Below are 21,398 nucleotides of genomic sequence, written 5' to 3' on the forward strand. Positions count from 1 at the left end.
TTTCCCTGAAACACTCCAAAAAAGAAATGTACCAACTAGTCGAGACAACTCACTTTATTGCTAAACTGCTCTTATCATCCTTAGGCAAATATTGAACATGAATCCCTTTTCCTGTATATCCCTGACCCCTTGTTTTATTTTTCTGACCTGAGTACGTGGGACACACATTTTATTTCACATGTGTTCTAGATATCCTATCAGGGGTGCGCCTACTGTCAACATATAGTCCCCCAATTATGTTTTTCAGGCACTTTAATGATAAAAAAAAACCCAGCTTTTTAATTAAAAATATATACTACCCCCCCCCCCCCCTCCAGCTTGAAGGTGTAAGCAGCAATTTTGCCATGTTTTTATCTCCTGACCTAGCTGCTTTTTGCTCAGGTGAGACTTTTTCAAACCAAAACTAAACTGGAATTTGTCTAAACTAGAAGAGGGCATATTTATATAATATTTTTTTTAAAAAGGATCTGGGTGTGCATTCCTCTGCCATCTTGCAGGGATATATGGCTCTCCAATATGCTCTCTGTCTGGCAGGGGATGTTGTTCCCAAACCCAGTCAGTTGCCCACCTCTGCTTTATATAATTCTGAAACTAACAGTGTATTCTTCAAGCAGTCTTGGACATTAGGTTGGAAGCAACTCCCTTAGTGGGAATTACTACCCCGGAAGTTCGATTTGATTGAAATCTTAGCTTTCTTTTAAATATGGCAGGTTCCTTAAAGCTTTCTCACATTCCACCTAAGGTCTTTCCTTCCCATTAACATACTGATATGTTTACTTCATAGTGCTGAAATTATGGGTAGCATTGTGTTCATGAATTATGATGGCAGAATTCTGACTTACTTAATTACAGTTCACTTTTATGGTCATTGTGAAGGTAGGAAGTCTCTATTAACCACGTAACAACCAAACATCTCTACAAAGCCTACCTTTTAAGCACTACACTCCTCCCAACATGGGCATTTCTGTGCTGCTGAAGAGCAGGGGAATGAGCAGGGAGGCATCCAGCTCTTTTCCAATAACAGGATGACTGTTGTATGTCCAGCTTTTGGAAAAGAGATGAACATGTCTGCTCACATTCCCTTACTTCCAGCAACATGGAAAAGGCCATTTTGGGGTGAGCTACACTGCTTAAAAGGTAGATTTGAGGGAGTAGCATCAGGAGATGCAGTTACATCTCTATAGCTTTCGTCTTCTGATGAAGGATCTTGACCACTATATTAAGGGGTAGATGAGATCACAGCTGGAAGCAGAATCCGCATGACCATTTCCTTCTTGTGAGCTACAGTATTACTCTTGATGTGACATCATATGCTGCATTTCCTCATCTTTTGTCCACAATGGTGGCTGAAAAACTGGACACTTTAAAATGGCAGATCATTTAGGCAACCATAGCCCATTTGCTCACAATGTTCACATTGATTTCTTCAACAGTACTTGTTAAGTACAGCTGCTTGGTTAGAGACATGCATCCATCTTTTATGTGTGCCCCTACACACATTTGATATAGTATGTGATGACTTTTTTTTTTAACTGCTTAACTCCTGTTGAAAACTAAGTTCAGTTTTTTGCTTATCTGTCAAAACAGTGATAGGCCAACCTTCAGCTCACATTGGCCTACACTCCAGGGGCCAGAGGTGCATTTTTCCTACATACCACCAGTCTCCATGCAGGCTCTATGAGCACAATTTAGCAGCAGCATCCAGGGTGGACTGGATAACATTTTGCTGTCCATATGTTGTTGGGATTGTATCTTCCATTAGCTTTAGCCAGCTTAGACAGAGTTAGATGCATAACCAATGGTCTAACAACATCTGGAGGGCTACAAGCTGCCCACCCTGATTCACATTTATGTTTCATAAATGAGTATGAGTAGTTGAGTAACATGATTGTGCCATTAATATATAAAAGCTAAAAGGAGGAGTAAACATTAAAATTGTGTCTCAGAACTGTATGTCTGTAGAGACACATGTAGGAGAGTTTATGGGTGAGGTGCTTATTGTGCATAGAATAAAATGTAGTGGGGACACTGCAGACAAACAAAAATTGTTTTGAGGGTCTGTACTTCTCTAATCTGTCTCAAGTCCTTCCAACCATATCCCCAAATTCAGCATGCTTGTAGAAAAATCACTGATGGTAGAGGAAAATCCTCAGGCTATCTATTTTCTCTTCTAGGCTTTCTCTTTGAAGGCCAGTTTTTGCCCTGCCCCTCTTTCTCAGAGTACTAAAGATTATGCAGGCATGAAAATGCAGGCTGTTGGGTGGGTAGGAGTTATCTATCAATTTGCTTTCCCATGTCTCTCTTTAAAAGCAACAACATGTCACTCAGTATAGTGATAATTGGCAAACAAATTGGCAAACTACCTCTTGAGTATTCCTTGCCTTTGAACACTCTATGAAATTCATGGGCTCGACAGGCAACCTGATTGTACATACAGATGTACACATAGCAGTTGCCAACTATTTTATGTGAAGTCTCTAATCCAGCATGTGTGACATTTATAATACTGTTGGCATCCACTGAGATAAGTGTATTGTTGTAAGATGGTCTCATACTACATTGGGCATTATATAATGCTATACAAATGCAATCTAAAGTCATTTACCTAGCTTGCTTCTGGGAACAAGAAAGTGAAACAAAATGGAAAAACCAGAATCTTTAGATAAATAGAGAAAAGTGGAGAATAAAGTTAGACAGTCAAGTGACAGATACCCTAAATCAAGCTTCCTGTTTAAGAAGTTAAGAGTGGATAAGCATAGATATAGTAAGAAGTGAATTAATAGTTGAGAATATGAATGGGAACATAAGGACCTAAATCCAACTGCATGCCCCAAGTAGAGTAGATCCTAGGGATTAATTGGAAACTGGTAAGTCAAAGTTTAAATAAATCCCACTGATTTACTGGACGAAGTCTAATTGGGGTTAGCAACTGTATTTAGGCCAATATCATTCAGAGGTTAGGTTGCTATAAAGATTTTAGCAGTAGATGTTATCTGAGGAAATATGCAATATCTAGTGGATGAAAATTAGTGAGCAACTCTAATATATAAACAAGTTGTGAAAATAACTTCAATATAAATGCAGGCTGAGAGGTTTGAACTTGTGAAGCTCCTTAAAGAAGTGAGTGCATGTTTGAAGTGGTCAAGAGGTAATGCAAATCTTAAGATAGAAAGTACAGGGGAGTGGAGAATGTGGGAGTGGGGAATATAAAAGATAACACCTCCCTTTTCTAGCTCTGATTCTTAAAGAAGAAAGAGTATCAGCTTTAAACAAGCTATTAGGAATGTTGCACTTCATCAGAGAGGTAGACCTGGAGTCTGCCTGGTTAACAGGGCACATAACCATTGAAATCACAGCATTTTTCAGTTCACAGTGTGCAAGACAACCCTGAAGGGCACTTAGAATAGTTTTTACAGCAAGGTAGGTCCCTTAGTGGTCCGGGGCAGTGAAGGAAAGAAAGACCTGCTTTCAAGTTCCATGAGCTTCTTAGTAGATGATGCACTCCATGGTGAACTGATGATCTGAGCAGGTGATGCAGGAGACAGGTGTGGCATTGAAGAACAGTAATTAATATAGCTGGCAATAAGGAGAGTCACCTCAACAATCTATTGGGAAAGTGAAAGGGATAAAAATTCAATTAACATTAACATTCTTGGCTCTACCACAAATGTATCCAGGCTCTGCTTTAACTGAAAATACTCTACAGTAGCCACTGCAAAGCAGTCTGCAGCTGCAAGCACACAGAGAAAGAGAGAACTTTCAAGCTGATGTATTAGCTCCAAATTTCTTCCCCTTCACCCTGGGTATGGACTGCCAGGCTCCAAGATCTGGGAAACCTACTTCAGATACTGAGAGTAAGGGAGAGTCCCTGAAACCTGGTAGAAATGCTGTGGGTCGATGTGGAGAAGATTTCAAGGATGAAGTGTGCCCCTTTCTGAAAGCTATCTGATACACATGGTTTATGAACATAAATGGTCTGTAAACATTTTTGGGCAAATGCCATGTCCCACAGAGAAGTTTGCATAATAAAGTTGCAAGGGCAATTAATAAGAATTGCAAGTAAATATATTGCTGTCATGTCAATAAAACAGAAATTAGGGCACAAAGAAGTATGGCAAGTCCTAGGCTATTCTTTTAAAACACAGAATGAAACCCCTGCATTCTTATTTTGAATCAGTAATTTAATTTAGATACATAGCTTTACACAACAGCTCAGGATGAGCAACATTTATAAGCCAGGAATAAAAGAAGAAGAGGACCATCTAACTAAAATAAATGTCTATCCGTAAGTCCTGTGGAACATATTAGAGTCTGGGATTTGTCTAGAAGAATGACAATAACTTTGTCTACTTGATAGACAATATATTATGTCATTCTTTGCTGTCCATGTTGAGAAGGGGAAACAGATACTGTCCGTCTAAAATTCCGATTCATTTTTGCTTAATAAAAAGGAATTTTCCCCTTATGTTTTGCTTTAGACTCACAGCTATTTTTAAACTTCACAGTCATTTTTGCTTAACAAAAAGGGGTTTCATTTGTTAGTTTTGCTTAGAATCATAGAATCGTAGAGTTGGAAGAGACCACAAGGGCCATCCTGTCCAACCCCCTGCCATGCAGGAAATCTCAGTCAAAGCATACCCGACAGATGGCCATCCAGCCTCTGCTTAAAGACTCACCTTTACAGCTGCCATTGTAAAAAGTAGTTTTTCAGGACTGGCTTTGTTAGAACATCTCTCCTTCATTTGACTGACTACAATCATAAAGTCGTCATGATAGCCTCCAAAGGTCAGCACAGAAGAGTATGAGTAAGCCAATTTTAGGTGCTGCATAAAAAACAAAAGACAGACAAGTAGAGACTCGCCTTCCCCTTCCTCTACTACATGCTTTTAAAACATGAATCAGATGTATAAGATTGGTACCTATATTCTATAACAGAGCCACACATACAAAATATTGGTGCCATATACTTAAGAGACCTAGTTAAGGGTTGATTGCTACATTATGTTTTTTTTATTAAGATGTCCATGTGTATAAAAAATATAGGTTGGAAGGAGTAACTCCTAGTATATATCAAGTTTGGATTCCTGCTTAGCCATGGAAACCCATAGGGTGACCTTGAGCAAGTCACACTTTCTCAGTCTTAAGAGGAAAGCGATGGCAAGCCCCCTCTCTAAGGAACTCTTGCTAAGAAAATCCTGTGGCAAGGTTCTTGTTGTATGCTGAAGACACAGAACAAAAACGAAACAAATTGTGAAGGTCAGTATTGATTTCCTGACACAAAAATCTTCACGTCTCTATCCATGCCTAAGTAATCACATTGTGTGCTTCCCTTAGAAGAAGCAAGTTGAAGCTCTAAGTGATCTTAATAGAGTAATCTGCTTATGGAGGAAAAAGATTTTATGGCACTATAAAATTCAACCACTGTGCTGTTGCAGTCATGAGCCCATGCAAAAAGTGAAGGGGAAATTTGTTCTGGCATATAAGAGCAGTATGGCTCACATCATCATGTGTATATGTTCATACATGAGAATGGGCATTGGAGCACAAAGTATGAAACACCAAAATCAGTCCACTGATAGCTTTGGGAAAGTCTGTCAGCTTGAATTTCTCAAAGGAGATAACAATGACTACCAGTGGAATGGTATTATGTTATGAATACAGGAGCACTCTCCAAGTTGGAGCAGTTATCAAATCAGAAGCTGACCTTATGTGCATATCTAGAATAGCCTTTTCTGTTAATTGCCCTAGTTGCCACTACCTTTCTTGAGAATGAGAAATTCTGTAATGTATTTTTCTGGATTCAGTATATCCACCTGACTTTAACTAAATAAAACAAATAATTTGGTAATCAGAGTCATGAAAATAAGTTTATGTCCAACTTCTATGTGAACAATTATTGAAATATACTTCTAGAGAGAAGAATCCAAATTCCTTGGCCAATCATACCAAAGTGTTATATTCCAGTATACTGATTCCATCTTCATTCACAGCTATCCATAATGGAGCATCTTCCAAGGGAGAAGGTAGGACAGGCTGGAAAAATTAGATACAACAATTCCTTATAATGCCATGATATTAAGGACAAGTGATAACAACTGATAGCTCTCTGAGTCAACTAGGGCACTTACAGCAATCAGTGACTATTCAGTTTATGATGGTATCTGTTGAGAGTTTGAATCACAGAGAACAGGACTTTCTTTCTAGGGAAATGCCTCCTGGTTTTAATATTAGAAAAGTTTTTAAGACAAGATAAGAGAGCCTAAATGTTGTACTAGACTACACTGAGATTTTGGCATTGCAGCCCACCAAGTCAAACGAAGTTACACTGACTTTGATGAAGTAAAGTAAATAGATTGTATCTGTTTTATCCCTACTTTGTGTTAATGCATTAGCACTTTCTCAACCAAACATCAATTTAATGCACCATTTTTTTAAAAAAAGGCTCCCACCCAGCCCCCAAATAATAACGAAATATAGCACGGCTAGTATTTCCTGAAGCTACTCTCAAACATGTTGCTAAGAGTAAAAAAAAATATCAAAAAATCTTCTCTTACTTAGAAAAATTGTCAGATTTAGATTCAACTTTGTCAAGATTTCACAGACTTGCAACTCACAATATCTCATCCTCTGTTATTAACTTTAAAATGTTATTAGCTTTAGAATGAAATTGAAATTACCCAAGGCTGATAGAACTGTAAGACACTCTACTTATTGAAAACACTTTTTAAAAATTTCTAATGATGCATTAATGTACATCTGTTGACTATGTGCATACGAATGCTTCCAAAGCAAATACTGGCAGAGTACAGACCACCAGAAAGAGGTGGCTGGCAGCCACCTCTCTTTTTCGCATTGTCACGCCACAGCAACCAAATTGCGTGGTGTGGTTGTGCAAAAAAAGGAGAGCCGAAAAGCGGCTCCTTTTTGCTCCGTCGCAAACTGCTGGTGGCATGAGCATGTTGCTGCTGTGTGGACCCATTTGGATGCTGCGCAGTAGTGACATTATAGCTGTGTGTGCCGTCTGGACGGTGCCACACAGCTATGGTGTCATGGCAATGTGCTAGGGTTGCAGGGCATGTGCACACGCCACCCTGAGGCAACCTTAGCATGTCGTCATGATGCTGCAAAGGGCCCGTCTGTACAGGGCCACTCTGAGTAATGAGATTCAAATAAAGGCCAAGATCCAATAGCAATGTGTTGGTGAATAGTCCTCACAGCCAGATATAGAATAATTACGTCATACACCGAGACTGTCAGAGGACCCTGGCAGACCTTGGCAGATGATATCATCAGTCTGTGTCTGTTTATAGCGACACAGCCAGATGCTTCTCCAGCCCCTCCTGCTCCCCAACAGTTACTGAATGGCTGCAGAGTGGGGGTGGTGAAAGGGGAGCCGTAGCATAGTTCCACCTGCAGAACTTTTCCATTATACTTTGTAATGTAGGATTTCAGCTAGTATGTGCCAACAGAGTTCCTGTTCCCATTACCTTAGCAGTAAACAGTTTGGCTCCAAAAAGAGGCCATTTCCGAGCCACAGTCAAATAGATTCGAACACATTCTTGCAGAGAACACCCTTGCAGAACCATCCACTTTGTAGCTAATCGGTCAGCCAGCCGCCTAGAGGAATAATATTAGTTTGCCGTAATTTTAAAAGAAAGACTAGTAAACATTACCATATTAAAGTTGCATCTGTCATCCTAAAGGAATTACCTTAATGCTTTTGAAAATAATAATTGATTAAATTTTATAGCAAATTGATGCAAATCATACACAAGCCACTAGACAGATATTACAATATCGTTTTTAAAATCCCATTGAACTTTTGTTTATAATTTAGATGTCTACAATTTATCAGGTATACAAGTCTGAAAATAAGATAGACATTACTCTCATGTGTGAAGCTTTCAACATGCCCCCCTTCCCCCCTGCTCCCTGGCCCTAAAAGAAATGCCAGCTTTCAGAGGAAGCATAAGAAAGAAGAACATTATTGGCATGCCATTTTATTTTGAAATAAAATGAAAAACATGAGGCAACAAAAAAGGAAAAAACACCATCTAACAGTACAAAAAAATCACTGTAAAGTAAATATCTTTAGTGTATCATAGGAAAGCATTTAGGACAACTGGCATAGAATAGCTTAATAAGAAACTCACTAAGTATTTTGAGAGTTTGAATTCATAAAGTGAGTACTAAGCATCTAAGGACATATATACACATCTATTTTGATTAGAATATTAACCTCCATTAGTTAAGTCGATGGAGCAAATTATGTAATTAATCATATAAGGTGCTCTGTCAGGATTTTGTACACTAGAAGTGGCTTATTCAGGCCACTTGTTTGTCCCCAAATGTTTGTCTCAGTTACAGTAGAAGAGACAAAAACTGGACAACACCCAATGGAACCCACAAAAAAAAAAAAGGGAGACACATTTTTTAGAGCTCAGGGGATGACAGTTTGGGTTTTTTTTTTTGGGGGGGAGCCCAATTTTGTCCATTTACTGAGTGTTTGGAGATGTATCTCTGTTTTTTTTCTTGCGGGCTCAATTACAGAAGAATTAATGGAACTTATGTAAGTATTGACTGAGCAAGTTGCCATTGATTCAACGAATCTACTTTGCTTGGGACTAAGAACTGAATTTACACCTTAATAAAGGCACCAGATCCCATATGATCTTGGAAACTAAGCAGAATCAGATGCTGGATGGAAGACTAGCAACAAATGCCAGCTGCTTAGGTTATTTCCTAGGAAAAAACTGGCAAAACCACCTCTGAGTATTTCTTACCTAAAAAACCCCTGTGAAATCATGAAATCACTGTAAATTGACAGGCAACTTGAAGGCAGGAACATGAAGACACACACACACACACAGGCAAATCACAGGCCCGTTACACATGGGCTTAAAAGTACGCGCGGAGCGCGTACTAGGGTTAAGGCGGTGCGGTGCTTCCGCACTGCCCTAACCCTAGTGCGCGCTGTGCGTGCACAAAATGGCAGCAGCCGTTCTACACGGCCGCCGTCATCGATACGTCATGGCTGCGCCGCCTCCAAACGAGGCGGTGTGGTTGTGACGTATTGGGGTTGCGGCAGGGCGCCTAGGGCGCCCTTTCTGCGACCCCGGAAGGAGCTCCATTTCGGAGCTCCTTCCTCGTTTGGTCCGCTGGGCGCAGCCTTCAGACGGCTGCGCCCAGCGGACCAAAGGAGAAAGGGGCCAAATGGCCCCTTTCTCCTTCTCCCCGCTGCCGCGGGGTGTCCTTGGGGCTTGAAGCCCCAAGGACACCCCTTTCCAGGGGCCTTTTGCCGCTTCCCTGCAGCCCGAAAAGCGGCGGATCGGGGCCTTAGCGGCTGCCGCTCTAGCCACTGAGGCCCCGATCCGGCGGGGAAAGGTGTGCCGACAGGCCGCCCCTAAGGGGCGGTCTGTAACGGGCCACACTTTCTTTGCCTTAGAGGAAGGCAATGGCGACCCACCTCCAAACAAATCTTGCCAAGAAAACCCTAGGATAGAGTTGCCATAACTTGGAGTCAACTTGAAAGCACATAGCAACAAAAGTAAAGCTCTATCAAAGCACAGGAGTAGGCAATGCATCCCTCAGAATATTGTTGGGCTCAGCATTCTTCACCATTGGTTATGGCAAGGGCTGATGCAAATGACAATCTCACAACATGTCTAGGCTTGCACTTTGCCCAACCTCAATACAGCAGAATGCATTCAGCTATACTTATTCTTACCTTAGCTGTTCAGAAGAAGTACTGTGTTTGTAGCGCTTGGGGTAGAATTTGTCCAGGACCTGCTGGAGAAGATGTTGCGTTTTGGAAGGGGATGACCCCCCGGGGCTTGATTGTACCGGTCGATCCAAGTCACCATATTCCACCTTAGAGGAAAAGTCCAAGAGAGATAGGGAAAAATATATTGAAATATAGTAAAACAAATGTGGCTTTTTGTGAAGATATTTTTTTTGTGTGTGTTTATGTGCATACATAAAGAAAGGTATGTATCCAGTAAAACCAAGAGAAATCAGAAAGATCCATACCAGCATCTAAACATTATATTCAGATCAACACATGAAACTTCAACAGAATATTGCAGTGAGGATTGCTCTTGTTTAGGTGGTAATCTAGACGTTTCCCCTTCCAGGATATTTCATTCCATTCCAATTCCTCTCTACTATTTCTATTTACTGTCCTAACATTCTGTAACCACTGAACAGTTCCAGCTCTCAGATGACTTTTAGATGTGTTTGCTTTGGATCACCTTTGGATTCATGCAGATCCTGGGGTCCCTCCCAGTGAGTTGATACTTCTTTCTTATTTCTCAGTGGCCTTGTTTTGGTAATATTCCCATCAGAACTAAATTGGGGAACTGGTATTAGAGTAAGGGTGGGTCAGAAGATGTTAAGATCACAATTCCCAATGTCCCTCACCACTGAGTTGGTGAGCTGGCTAAGGCTGACAGAAGCTATAGTCTAGGAACATGATGGTCATAGTTGATCATGTCTGATTTATGACTGATTACTTGGAATGCAATTACTTGGATTACTTAGATCAGGATTTGTTTGTACCTTGGTCTACTAGATCCATTGATAGGCAAAAAACATGACACAAAACCCTATGTTGTTGTTATATCTATTCTATCTTGTAAGGTAATTTTAAGGTATCAAATAATGAGACAATGAAGGCACCACAGTTCATTTATTTCTTTGCAGTCTTATGTGTTATGGGAGACATGAACAACCATACCTGGCTTTAGAAAAGCATGCTGTTCTCCTGTGCTACTCTGCTTCACTTGTAATTGGTTAAATATTCCTACTGTTCCCACCTCTGAGGTTCTCAGCTTGCCTTGTGCTCCAAGACCCTCAGGTCTCATAGCTGTGACAGGATTGTCATATATGTGCCTCCTACCATTGATGTATAAAACAGAGTATGGGGTGTATCTATGGGGAAGGGGAAATAAAATGAAGCTATTGTCCTCAAATAATCCTCTCCCCACATGAAATTTGACTTCTGTCCCCATACTTATAGCACTGTAGTAACTTAAAACTTCAGAAGAGTATTCAGAAATACAGTTTGGGCATTCAAAGAGAAGGGGCAGAGTTTCCAAGAAAAAGCAAACACAGCAAATATAAGCCTTCCAGGTATGAGGAATTCTCATTAGCTCATTCTCTGCAATGTTAAAAGATTGGGAACTAAAGGAAATTTTCATTTTGGGGGCAGATTTGATGGACAATTTCCAATCCCCACCCCCACCCTTTAACTACATCCTGGGCAGAATACAAGGGGAGGGGAGCAAAACCTACCTCAATACCATGCCTTGCCTTTTGTCAGCTCTGCTGTTGTTTTTTAAAAAAGCTGTCAGGCCATTATCCATAGGAGAAGTATATGGGGATAAGACAAATTGCATAAAACAGTTCACTGTACGGTAGGTATCACTTCCCTCTCCCCAATTCTCTTCATATGAATAAGCCATTCCGTTCTACTTTAAATATGAGTGGGCAGATTGATGGGGATAAGCTGCACTGCCATATCTAGTAAAAGTCTCAATGATCCTCATACTATGCTCTGGCCAGGATTGTGACAGGGTGCTGCTACTATCTTCTTCATTTCCCTGTGAAGTTGGCCCTTCTGGTCTAAATAAGAGACAGAGGCTTTCCAGATGTTGTTGAACTGCCACTTTTGAGTAGACCTAAGCAACAGTGAGGGATGCTGGGCATAGCAGTAGATCATCATCTGGAGAGCCACACAATTCCTACCTTGGCCTAAATCCAATTACTACTGCAGTCCTAACTACAGTAGACTCATTGAATCAATGAGATTTATATAAGGGATGACTTATTATTCAGCAACAGATTTAATGAGTGGACTCTAGTTGGCACTAGTAATAGAATTTAGGCCTTTTTCTTCCTTTCCCCTCAATTCTTTTATCTTCCTTCTTTGTACTATGCAGTGGTATTATACAATCCCCCCTATCTCCTACTCAGATAAAAAGGCTGTCACCCAGAGTCACCTTGTAGTGTTGTAGTGGGGTAGTGAAAGGAGTAGGATACTTTGTTATGGCCACAACAATAAGCATTCCACCATTATTTGATGTTTCTCTAGCATTTGGAAATGTTTTACTCCCTTGAAAAAGGTGCAGAGTTTGGAGAAGTAAGTTTCTGGGTGCTACAACTCCCAAATGGTCAATGTTGGTTGGGGTATTTTGGAAGTTACAGTCCAAAAAACTTATTTTTTCAAGGTCTGTCAGTTATTCCAGTGCTCCTTGATGATATAAGCAAAATGGTATGAATGTTCACCTGAGCCATCAAAGCTGCCATTTCTAGAGCCAGCTCCTTATTGACAGGGAATCTCCCACTGATTATTTCACCATTAATCTGGAAAGCCAGCAATAAGCGCTCTCGGTCTGTCTCACCTTTTGCTTGGCTTCGGAAATACAATCTAAATTAAAGAAAAATGTTGAAATAAATTTTAAAAAATCCTTTACATGCACAATATCGGGCACTACGGCTGTATCTGCACTGCAGAAATAATGCAGTTTGACACTGGTTTTAATGCCATGGCTCTATCCTATGGATTCCTGGGATTTGTAGTATTTTTTGTTGTACCAGAGCTCTCTGGCAGAGAAGGCTAAATATCTAAAAAAAACTACACACCCCAGAATTCTATAATATTGAGCCCTGGAATCATAGAGCTGGAAGAGACCACAAGGGCCATCCAGTCCAATCCCTGATCCCCGATAACAAATAACATTAATAACAATGTTTTAAAAATTATAATTAGTAGATTATGAACTTGAATTTGTATAAGAATTTACTCTAATTCAGTTCTAGTTAAATAAAGAAGAAAAAATAAACCTGGGATACAGTGGATCCGTATAACCCTTGAGTCTATAATCATCAACATATGAGTTTACAATTGGACTGATGCAATAAAAATCATTGCCAACAGTGGACAGTACCTGTTTTTATAGGTTAGTTTCACTATTCTTGTGCCACCTTCATATTTTCCAGGATTCAGTTCTTTCAAAGCTTGCTCCCATTTTGAAATGATGTCACATACCTTAAAAATAGATAAAAGAGGTGGGGAAAGGCTGAAGTGATTCAGAAAATTCATAAGGCATATATTTAAAAAGGCATAGGAAAATATTCTGAGACATTGGGTTAAACTGGACATTTAAATTTTTAACAATAGCATTTCATCACATTTTTTTCTTCCAAGAAGTTAGGCTGGCACAAAAACCTTGTGGTAGTGATGATGATGATAATGTGTTACCCGCCTCTTCCCCATTAATCGAGGTGTGGAACAACAACAATTAATAAACAAACAACATCAGTTAAAATACTCATAAATTTAAAAGTACAAATAAGATGTGCACATATTAAAACAATCCACATCTAAAACTCATTATTTAAAAATCACAATATAAAAATCATCTGGATAAGCCTGCTAGAAGAGACATGTCTTAAAAGCTCTTTTAAATTCAGACAGCATATTCCGCTGACAAATCTCTTCCAGCAAGTCATTCCACAGCCTAAGGGCAGCTGAAGAAAATGTTCTGTGACTGAGAGTTGCCAACCTAGTACTGGCTGACTGGAGTAAATATCTGCCAGAGGACCTGAGTGTACAGGACAGATTATATGGGAAGATGGTAATCTGGACCCAAAACACGTAGGGCTTTAAAGGTAATGACCAACACTTTGTACTTTGCCCAGAAACTAACTGGCAGCCAATGGAGTAGCAGATTATATAATATTGGTGTAATGTGATCCCTCCTGGATGTCCCAGTAATTAATCTGGCTGCTATGTTTTGAACTCACTGAAGTTTCCAAACTTGATACAGAGGTAGCTCAATATACAGCGCATTGCAGAAATCCAGCCTTCAGGTTACCAGACTTGCCCAAGCCAAATGAACATCATGTCTAAGTAGGTATTTGAACCTGTGCCCCTATGTAAAGTATATACATAAAGTGGGACCCAGCATGGTGTAATGGTCTGAGCATTGGACTATGATTCTGGAAACCTGCTGGGTGACCTTAGGGATGTCACACACTCGCAACTTCAGTGGCAAAGAAAACCACCTTCTGGACAAATCTTTCCAAGAAAATTACATAATAGGGTTGTCATAGGTCGGAAACTGCTTGAAGATGCACAGCAACAATAACAACAACACACACACATGGAGAAACAAAATGGTTCCCAACTGGCAAAGGAGTCAGGCAAGGCTGCAACTTTTCACACTATTTGGTCAACTTGTATGCAGAACATATCTGAAAAGCAGGCTTGAACACAAGAGTGAAAATAGGAGGAAGGAATATCAACAATCTGAGATATGCTGACGACACCAAAATACTAGCAGAACACCTCACAGACCTCAAAAAATTAATAAGGAAGATCAAAGAAGAAAGTGCAAAGGCGGAAAGGACAAAGGCAATAAAAATAATGACCATGGAAAAATTACACAAATTCAAACTAGTCAATGAAGAAATAGAAATAGTAAAAGAGTTTTCATACCTGGGATCAAACATTGATAAGAACAAGGACAGTAGCCAAGAATTATTATTATCATTAAGCTTTATTTATATAGTGCTGTAGATTTACACAGCGCTGTACATACAATCTTTTTAATTAGACACTTCCCTGCCCTCAGGCTTAGAATCTAAAAAGACAAGACACAAAAGGAGAAGGGAGTGGTGGTGGGGAAGGGGGAGAGTCCAGCATTTCTTCTCTCACTGGACTAGAGGGAGGGCTTTGCTTCATAATCTAGGCCAGGCCCAATGGAGATGGGCCTGCCTTTTCATTCCCTCCAGGCCGGATGGCTTGCCTTTCTCTCCCTCGGGATGATGGTGGATGGAAGTGGGGGGGAGAGAAGTCAGAAGAAGATTAAGAATGGGAACGGCAGCTATGAAAGAACTAGAAAAGATCCTAAAATGCAAAGATATTCAACTCAGCACAAAAGTAAGAATCATACAAGCCATTGTATTTCCCATTATCATATATGGATGTGAGAGCTGGACAGCTAAGAAAGAAGACAGGACGAAAATCAATTAATCTGAGATATGGTGCTGGAGGAGAGTGCTGAGGATTCTGTGGACAGCCAAAAAGACAAACAAATGGGTCCTAGAACAGATCAAGCCAGAAATCTCCATGGAAACCAAGATGGCAAAACTGAGCCTGTTGTACTTTGGATACATCATGAGATGACATCACTCACTGGAAAAAGTAAAAATGCTAGGAAAAGTGGAGGGATGAAGAAAGAGAGGAAGACCGCATGCTAGATGGAGGGACTCTATTAAATTAATAAGTATGGGTCTGCAGGAGCTGGACAGAACAGTAGAGGACAGGGGGGCTTAGAGATATCATCAGCAGGGTTGCCATGGGCGGAGTCAATAGTAAATACACAGTAAATATTAGAAGAAATATATAATGTATTTATTCAGTATACCCATTTAGTGTTCCCACTCTATAAATTTAATCAGTAGCTATAATCATCAAGTATTTGTAACAAGGATTAGGGAGATTTGTCAGGAGACAGAATTAAGGGCAATCACCTTCATAGGGCCTTGTAGACAGTGCTCTAGATCCCTGCCAGAAGGATCATCTGTAAAGAGGTAAAATCCAGAGAGTGATGTCCGCCTCATCCCTGTCTCCTGGTTCAGCTGCTGCAGAAACTCATCCACAGTTGAAGAGCCATCAAAGCCAACCACCTAAAATGGAACAGGTGAAATGATCACAAAGGAGAGGCAAAATCATTCTTTCCATCATTACAATAGATAGGCATATATTTTCACTATGCACTAGGAATGGATTGACATAAATGTAACATTTGTACAGAGCCTTTCCCAGTCTGTCTCCCAAGCAAATACTGCTGCATGACAGCTAGCAAGGTTGCAGGATCTGTGATCAGAGGTACTAAAGAACTGTAACTGCCCATTACTGTAAGCATAGTTAAGCAAGGGGAAGAATTCAGGGTTATTTCTACTTATGTAAGGTCCAAAACACACTGCAGAAATAATCCAGTTCGAGAATGCTTTAACTGTCCTGGCTCAGTGCTAGGGAATTCTTGGAACTGTAGTTTTGGGAAACATTTAGCCTTCTTGTGCAACAATAAACTATGGGGCAATACAGACTGCCTCGAAATGGCAGGCTGCAGTCACCCGTTTTAAGTGCGGAAGGACACTGCAGCCACCAAAGTGTGTGGCGTTCCTCTGCAGTAAGAAGAACCCGGTTCTTCAGGGTTCTTTTTGTGGCGCGTTGTATACGTCACTAGTGTGTCATTGGCGCACTCTTGATGTACGCAATCTGCAGCGACCTATAGACGCTGTGTGTCGTCGGCGTTGTCACGGTGGTGCCCATGTGGACAGGGCATTGCCATGATGCCACCGCCGCCCGTACCGACTAGGGTTCTGGAGCGTGTGGTTGCCGTGCACTCTGAAACCCTAGTTTCGGCACCAGCACACTGCTTTTGGCTGGTGTGTCTCGGGCCTATAATTCCCAGGATTCCCTAGCACTTAGCCAGGACAGTTACAGAGGTCTCAAACTGGATTATTTCTGCAGTATGATTTGGACTTCAGAGATACAATAAAAAGACTTTTAGAGAGTAGGTGTATCAGATTCCATGTGTATAAACCCAAGCGTTACTCACTGCAAAAAATGCCCCTTGAGGTTGAATGGCAGACAGTAAGCCACTGATCCAGACTTGAAAGACTGCCAGTATATGGTCCCTACTAGGCCTTATGTCTTACCTGGTAGGTTCCATTCATAAAGTGCACTGGAATGCTGAAGGGGAATGAGTGGTGATAGGGATTTCTCAGCAAAATGGACACAATCTCCATTCGGGAAGGTCTGGCTTCTCGCTCTCCAGCTTTCAAAGTGTGCTGCATTGACCTCTGACAGTAGATGGCGTACTTGCCTATTTCACTTCTAATCACAGAGACAAAGCATTTGATTTATTGATATAGATGTATTTATATAGCTGTCCTGTAACAACTGTATTTATTGTAAGACACTTCGTTGTAGACTACTTTGAGATTTCTTAAATGAAAAGTATCATTAATTTTTTTTCCCAAATAAGCAAAGCAAGTCTTTTGGGGGGACTCATAAACACATGCAACATGAAATATGGAAAGAGATCCTGCATGAGAAAATGGAGCATAAAGTTCTGCCCAGGCAGAACTCCATTTTTTCTCCCCTCTCCCCTCCTGTAGGATTAATCTTCCTCCTGTGGGATCCTGCTGGCCATTTAGTGTCTGAGGATGACCAGAGGAAGTTGAGAAGCATCTAGCTATGCCTTTGTATCTGGACACACAAGGACAATGCCATCCTCTGGGACCTCTGTAGGATTCCCAGAACATCCTGGACGATATCATTGTTGTTATTTGTCTGGCTATAGTGACATAACCAGATGGTTCTTGACTCCTCTTGGCCATGCCAGGATCAGGACACAAGAAGACGCTGAGTCTCAAAAGGTGGGAGTCATTGCATGAGGGAGGTAGTGAATTCTTTCCACTGCAATGACCATAAAAGCATATTTTTGTTGTTGTTGTTGTTGTTATGTGTCCTCTACATGATCCTGACTAATGGCGACACTATGAATGAAACATTTAAAAGATCCCTTGCAAATTCATGTCCATGACTTCCTGATTGAGTCCATCCATCTGGTGTGTGGTCTTCATCTCTTTCTCCTACCCTAAATCATTCCTAGTATTATTGTCTTTTCTAGTGACTGATGCCTTCTCATTATGTGGCCAAACTACGACAGCCTCAATTTGATCATCTTGTCTTCTAAGGAGATTTCAGGGTTGATCTGTTCAAGAGCCCATTTGTTTGTCTTTTTGGCTCTCCGCAGTACCCTCAACACTCTTTTCCAGCACCACATCTCAAATGAGATGATTTTCTTTCTGTGTGCTCTCTTTAATGTCCAGCTTTCACATCTACAGATAGTGATGAGGAATACAATGGCTTGGATGTTTCTAACTTTAGTGCTCAGATGTACTGTATGTCTTTGCTCTTTACGAGTTTGTCTAGTTCTTTCATAGCTGTCATTCCTCTTCCTAATCCTCTTATTTCTTGATTGCAGTCTCTTTCCTAACAATGTTTGATCCTAAGTAGGGGAAATCTTTAACTATTTCAATCTCCTCATTGACTAGGTTGAATTTATGTAGAATATCTGTGGTCATTATTTTTGTTTCTTTATGTTCAGCAACCACCCTGCCTTTGCATTTTCTTTCTTGACCTTCCTTAGTAACTGTTCCACGTCTATGACATTTTCTGCTAGTAGTATGTTGTTATCCGCATATCTTTGATTGTTGATGTTCCTTTCTGAGTCTAAAGCTGTTCTCTGTATAATATTTTTTGCATACAAGTTGAACAAGTAAGCTATACTGGTCACATTTTTGTTCCCACTTGTCATGCAGGCTGTAAAAGGATTAATTTGGGTACAGCTCAGAATATTTGCATGGTTTGCTGGAATCTGCTGAACTTCAAATGACCGAAGGAGTGAGTTGAACTCTCCCACAAAAGCCCAGTGCATATGTAACAGCTAGAATGCTTTGCACATTACAAAATTCCTTCATGGAAGTAATTTCCTTGTAGGACTAATGTGTTATATATGTTATATAAATATGGCATAGCATGTGTAATTTGAAAAAGCGGCTTGCACCTACTATCTTCATTTCTGAAAATCACAATGATTCTACAGGTAATGCCTGCCATGACAATGCTTAACTTTAATCATTTCTGTTAATCTTACATATTTTAAAATATCTTACCCTACTTCAAATGCTTTCATGAGAAGTGGCACAAACATTATATTAAATAAAAATATGTAAACAATATTTCCACACAAAGACCATTTTAAACAGCTTCCATTTTGTGGTTGCTTTCTGTAGAGCAATTCTTAATTAGAGCCTTCAGGTCTGATCTGGTTATATAGCTCAGATAAAATAAATTCAAAATAACTCAGCAAGGGTAAAAGACAAGATATTCACTTTGGGTCCGCATGCTGCTGCAGGTGATGCTTGAGATACCAGAGAAAGTGGTGCTGAGGCAGGAACAGAGGAGTACAAAGAGCCAATAACTGCCAGCACTGTGGAGGGAAAAAGAAAAACCTGTTTACAAAGATTAAAATAACTACTTCTATTCTGCTCTTTTATGCTTAAGACAAAAAGGTCCTGGATCCAATTTTTGCTGGGAGCTGTGTCACACACTGAAAATTCTACACATGAAAGGCATATGAGTGTAAAAGACATATCTATATGCACAAGGGCAGCTGCAGTTGCCTGAGGTTCCTTGTCCGGGGGCTTTTATTTTTAAGAATATGCTCTATCTCCCATAAAACGTAAAGCAGCCCTTGAAGCAAGGACAGCATTAATCACTCTCAAGTTCCAAGAAGGCAAAATTATATCTTTAACAGTAGCCACAGATGTTTTTGTCATGGCTGGCGGAGCCAAAGAGGAGAAGGAAGCCTTGCCGTGGCAAGGCTTCCTTCTCCCTCTCCACTCCATCATGGCCGGCAGAGTGGCAGAAGGAGGCCTTGAGTTTTGGTTGCCACTGCTGCTGCCACTGCTACTGCCCATGAGGGAGCCATGGCAAGGTCTCCTTTTTGGGGGCCTAGCCAGCCAGCTAGGCCCCTCCTCACGGCTCCCTCGCGGGTGATGGCAGCAGTGGCGGCCAAAACCCGGGAAATCTTGGAAAGCCGGGACGGGACCTTCTTAAAGGCCCAAAACCAGGGAAAGTCCCATCCAAAAGCGAGATATGGCAACCCTAGAAATACTCAAGTGTCACTGTTACAACTTCCATTCTTTAGCCAGTACAGCTGAATCAATATATCCTGCCTCTATAGTTTCAGTTTATATTTACAGTATCATCCCTTATTTCAGTCATTCACCAGTTCTTCTCTTTATTGAAAATAAACACAATTGTCTCCAGTGCTAATTCAACACATTAAAACATTTCCTGATAATTGTTATTTAACTCTCAAACATAGCAATTAGCATATACAATCAGTATTTAGAGGACGGGAAAGGCATATGGAAATTCACCTGGATGACAGAATGATTCTGACCATCTCTGCTGGTCTGTTTCATCAACTGACAGTAGATTTCATTCTGAAGCTCACTGTGGGTTAGGCAGACTTGTAGTGCTGTCTGTGCAAGTGTAACATGATAATCAATTGATGGGCCTTCTACAGGGACATTGATGAATAGCTGGCAAGACTGAAACACAGACAAGCAGAACAGACACACATGAATGGAGAGAGATTGGTAGTTAACACTTTTCAGTTTTCCTCCTAGTCATGTTGATGATAACCTAAATACAACTTCAACAGCATCAAAAATCCACCAAACAGTGATAACTTTATTGAATGAACCAAAACGCACAATACAGCTTTCTTGGAATACCTTGAAGAGTTTGAGAGCCTCTGTCTGCAATGCTTCTGAAGGCAGAGTGGTGAGGGATGTCTGCAGCCCATCCTTGCTGAAACACAGCACAGGGTGTTTCCACAAAGAAGAATCTGAATTGGTAGACAGGACAAAGCTGTGAAAACTTGGTCAAATATTGCATGACACAAGGCATCTTGTTTGCATGCAAGCACACATAAGTATATACAAACACAACACTCTTGCCAAATCACCATCATCAGCATCATCATCATGTTAACAAAACCATATTAGCTTATTGGTATCTTATGTCTTCAAGCCACACAGCTCATAAAGGATGGCCTCCTTTCAGAATGTAGTTGGGAGAATAGCAAGTTCTTCTTCATGGTCTCTGAGAATCACACAATTAGGTGTTGCACGTATACAGAGCCTCTCACAGAACATTCCAGAACTGAGCTTTTTCTGAAGGAACTTCCACTCATTTTTGTGGATGAAAAGGAACTGAGGAAAGTTAGCTGACTTGTACCCAGGTGCTCAGGCTGAGGAAGCAAGACACAGGGTTCCCTGAGAAAAAGCTCATCTAGAAAGTTGCACAAAAGGTTCTGCACAGGTGCAAAACCTAATTGTGTGAAATCATAGGTAAACAGTCAGAGAACCTCAGATACAGGTAAGCAACCTGTTCTTTCCGTTCCCTGCCACACTAAAAACTTTACACTCGTGGAAAGCTAATGCATCAATGAAAAGGCAAAACTATAATCCTTCTCCCAGACATGTGAAGCTTTTACATGCAAGCTGTACCAGAAAGCGATACACCTGATTTCATTCTGAAGAGGCAGAGGTTATTTCTGCATTAGGGCATCCATACTAAATAACTGGCATTCAGCACAGCAAAGTTTATAGCACTACACTCATTTATAACTAGAAAAGTGTTTCAGCAAAAAAGCACCCACTGTAACATTAATAATGAATATGGGTTTAGCTTCCAATCGTAGTTAAGGTGAGCTGGTACTTCCCTGCTTAAAACAGCAATG

At 40.6% G+C, this 21,398-nt stretch overlaps 1 protein-coding gene across 4 annotated transcripts in view; it reads right to left on the reverse strand.

The window, feature by feature from the left end:
* Nucleotides 1–310: 310 nt before the first annotated feature.
* The window catches only part of PLEKHH1 (pleckstrin homology, MyTH4 and FERM domain containing H1), a 74,756-nt gene continuing 53,668 nt past the window's right edge, over nt 311–21,398 (reverse strand). For all 4 annotated transcript variants that reach the window (XM_089521712.1, XM_089521710.1, XM_089521709.1 and 1 more), the window contains 12 exons: nt 20,389–20,501; nt 20,029–20,202; nt 18,976–19,073; nt 16,732–16,909; nt 15,538–15,693; nt 12,948–13,048; nt 12,286–12,427; nt 9,728–9,870; nt 7,488–7,617; nt 5,947–6,033; nt 4,677–4,823; nt 311–3,605 (listed from right to left, as the gene is read on the reverse strand). In XM_089521712.1, the coding sequence (XP_089377838.1) occupies nt 3,411–3,605; nt 4,677–4,823; nt 5,947–6,033; nt 7,488–7,617; nt 9,728–9,870; nt 12,286–12,427; nt 12,948–13,048; nt 15,538–15,693; nt 16,732–16,909; nt 18,976–19,073; nt 20,029–20,202; nt 20,389–20,501 (1,664 nt within the window). In that variant the 3' untranslated portion in view covers nt 311–3,410. The remainder of the gene's footprint in view (nt 3,606–4,676; nt 4,824–5,946; nt 6,034–7,487; nt 7,618–9,727; nt 9,871–12,285; nt 12,428–12,947; nt 13,049–15,537; nt 15,694–16,731; nt 16,910–18,975; nt 19,074–20,028; nt 20,203–20,388; nt 20,502–21,398) is intronic.

The sequence above is a fragment of the Sceloporus occidentalis genome, unplaced genomic scaffold (genome assembly GCF_023333645.1).
Source record: "Sceloporus occidentalis isolate IW3139 unplaced genomic scaffold, rSceOcc1.0.p SCAF_4, whole genome shotgun sequence".
Taxonomy (NCBI): Eukaryota; Metazoa; Chordata; class Lepidosauria; order Squamata; family Phrynosomatidae; genus Sceloporus; species Sceloporus occidentalis.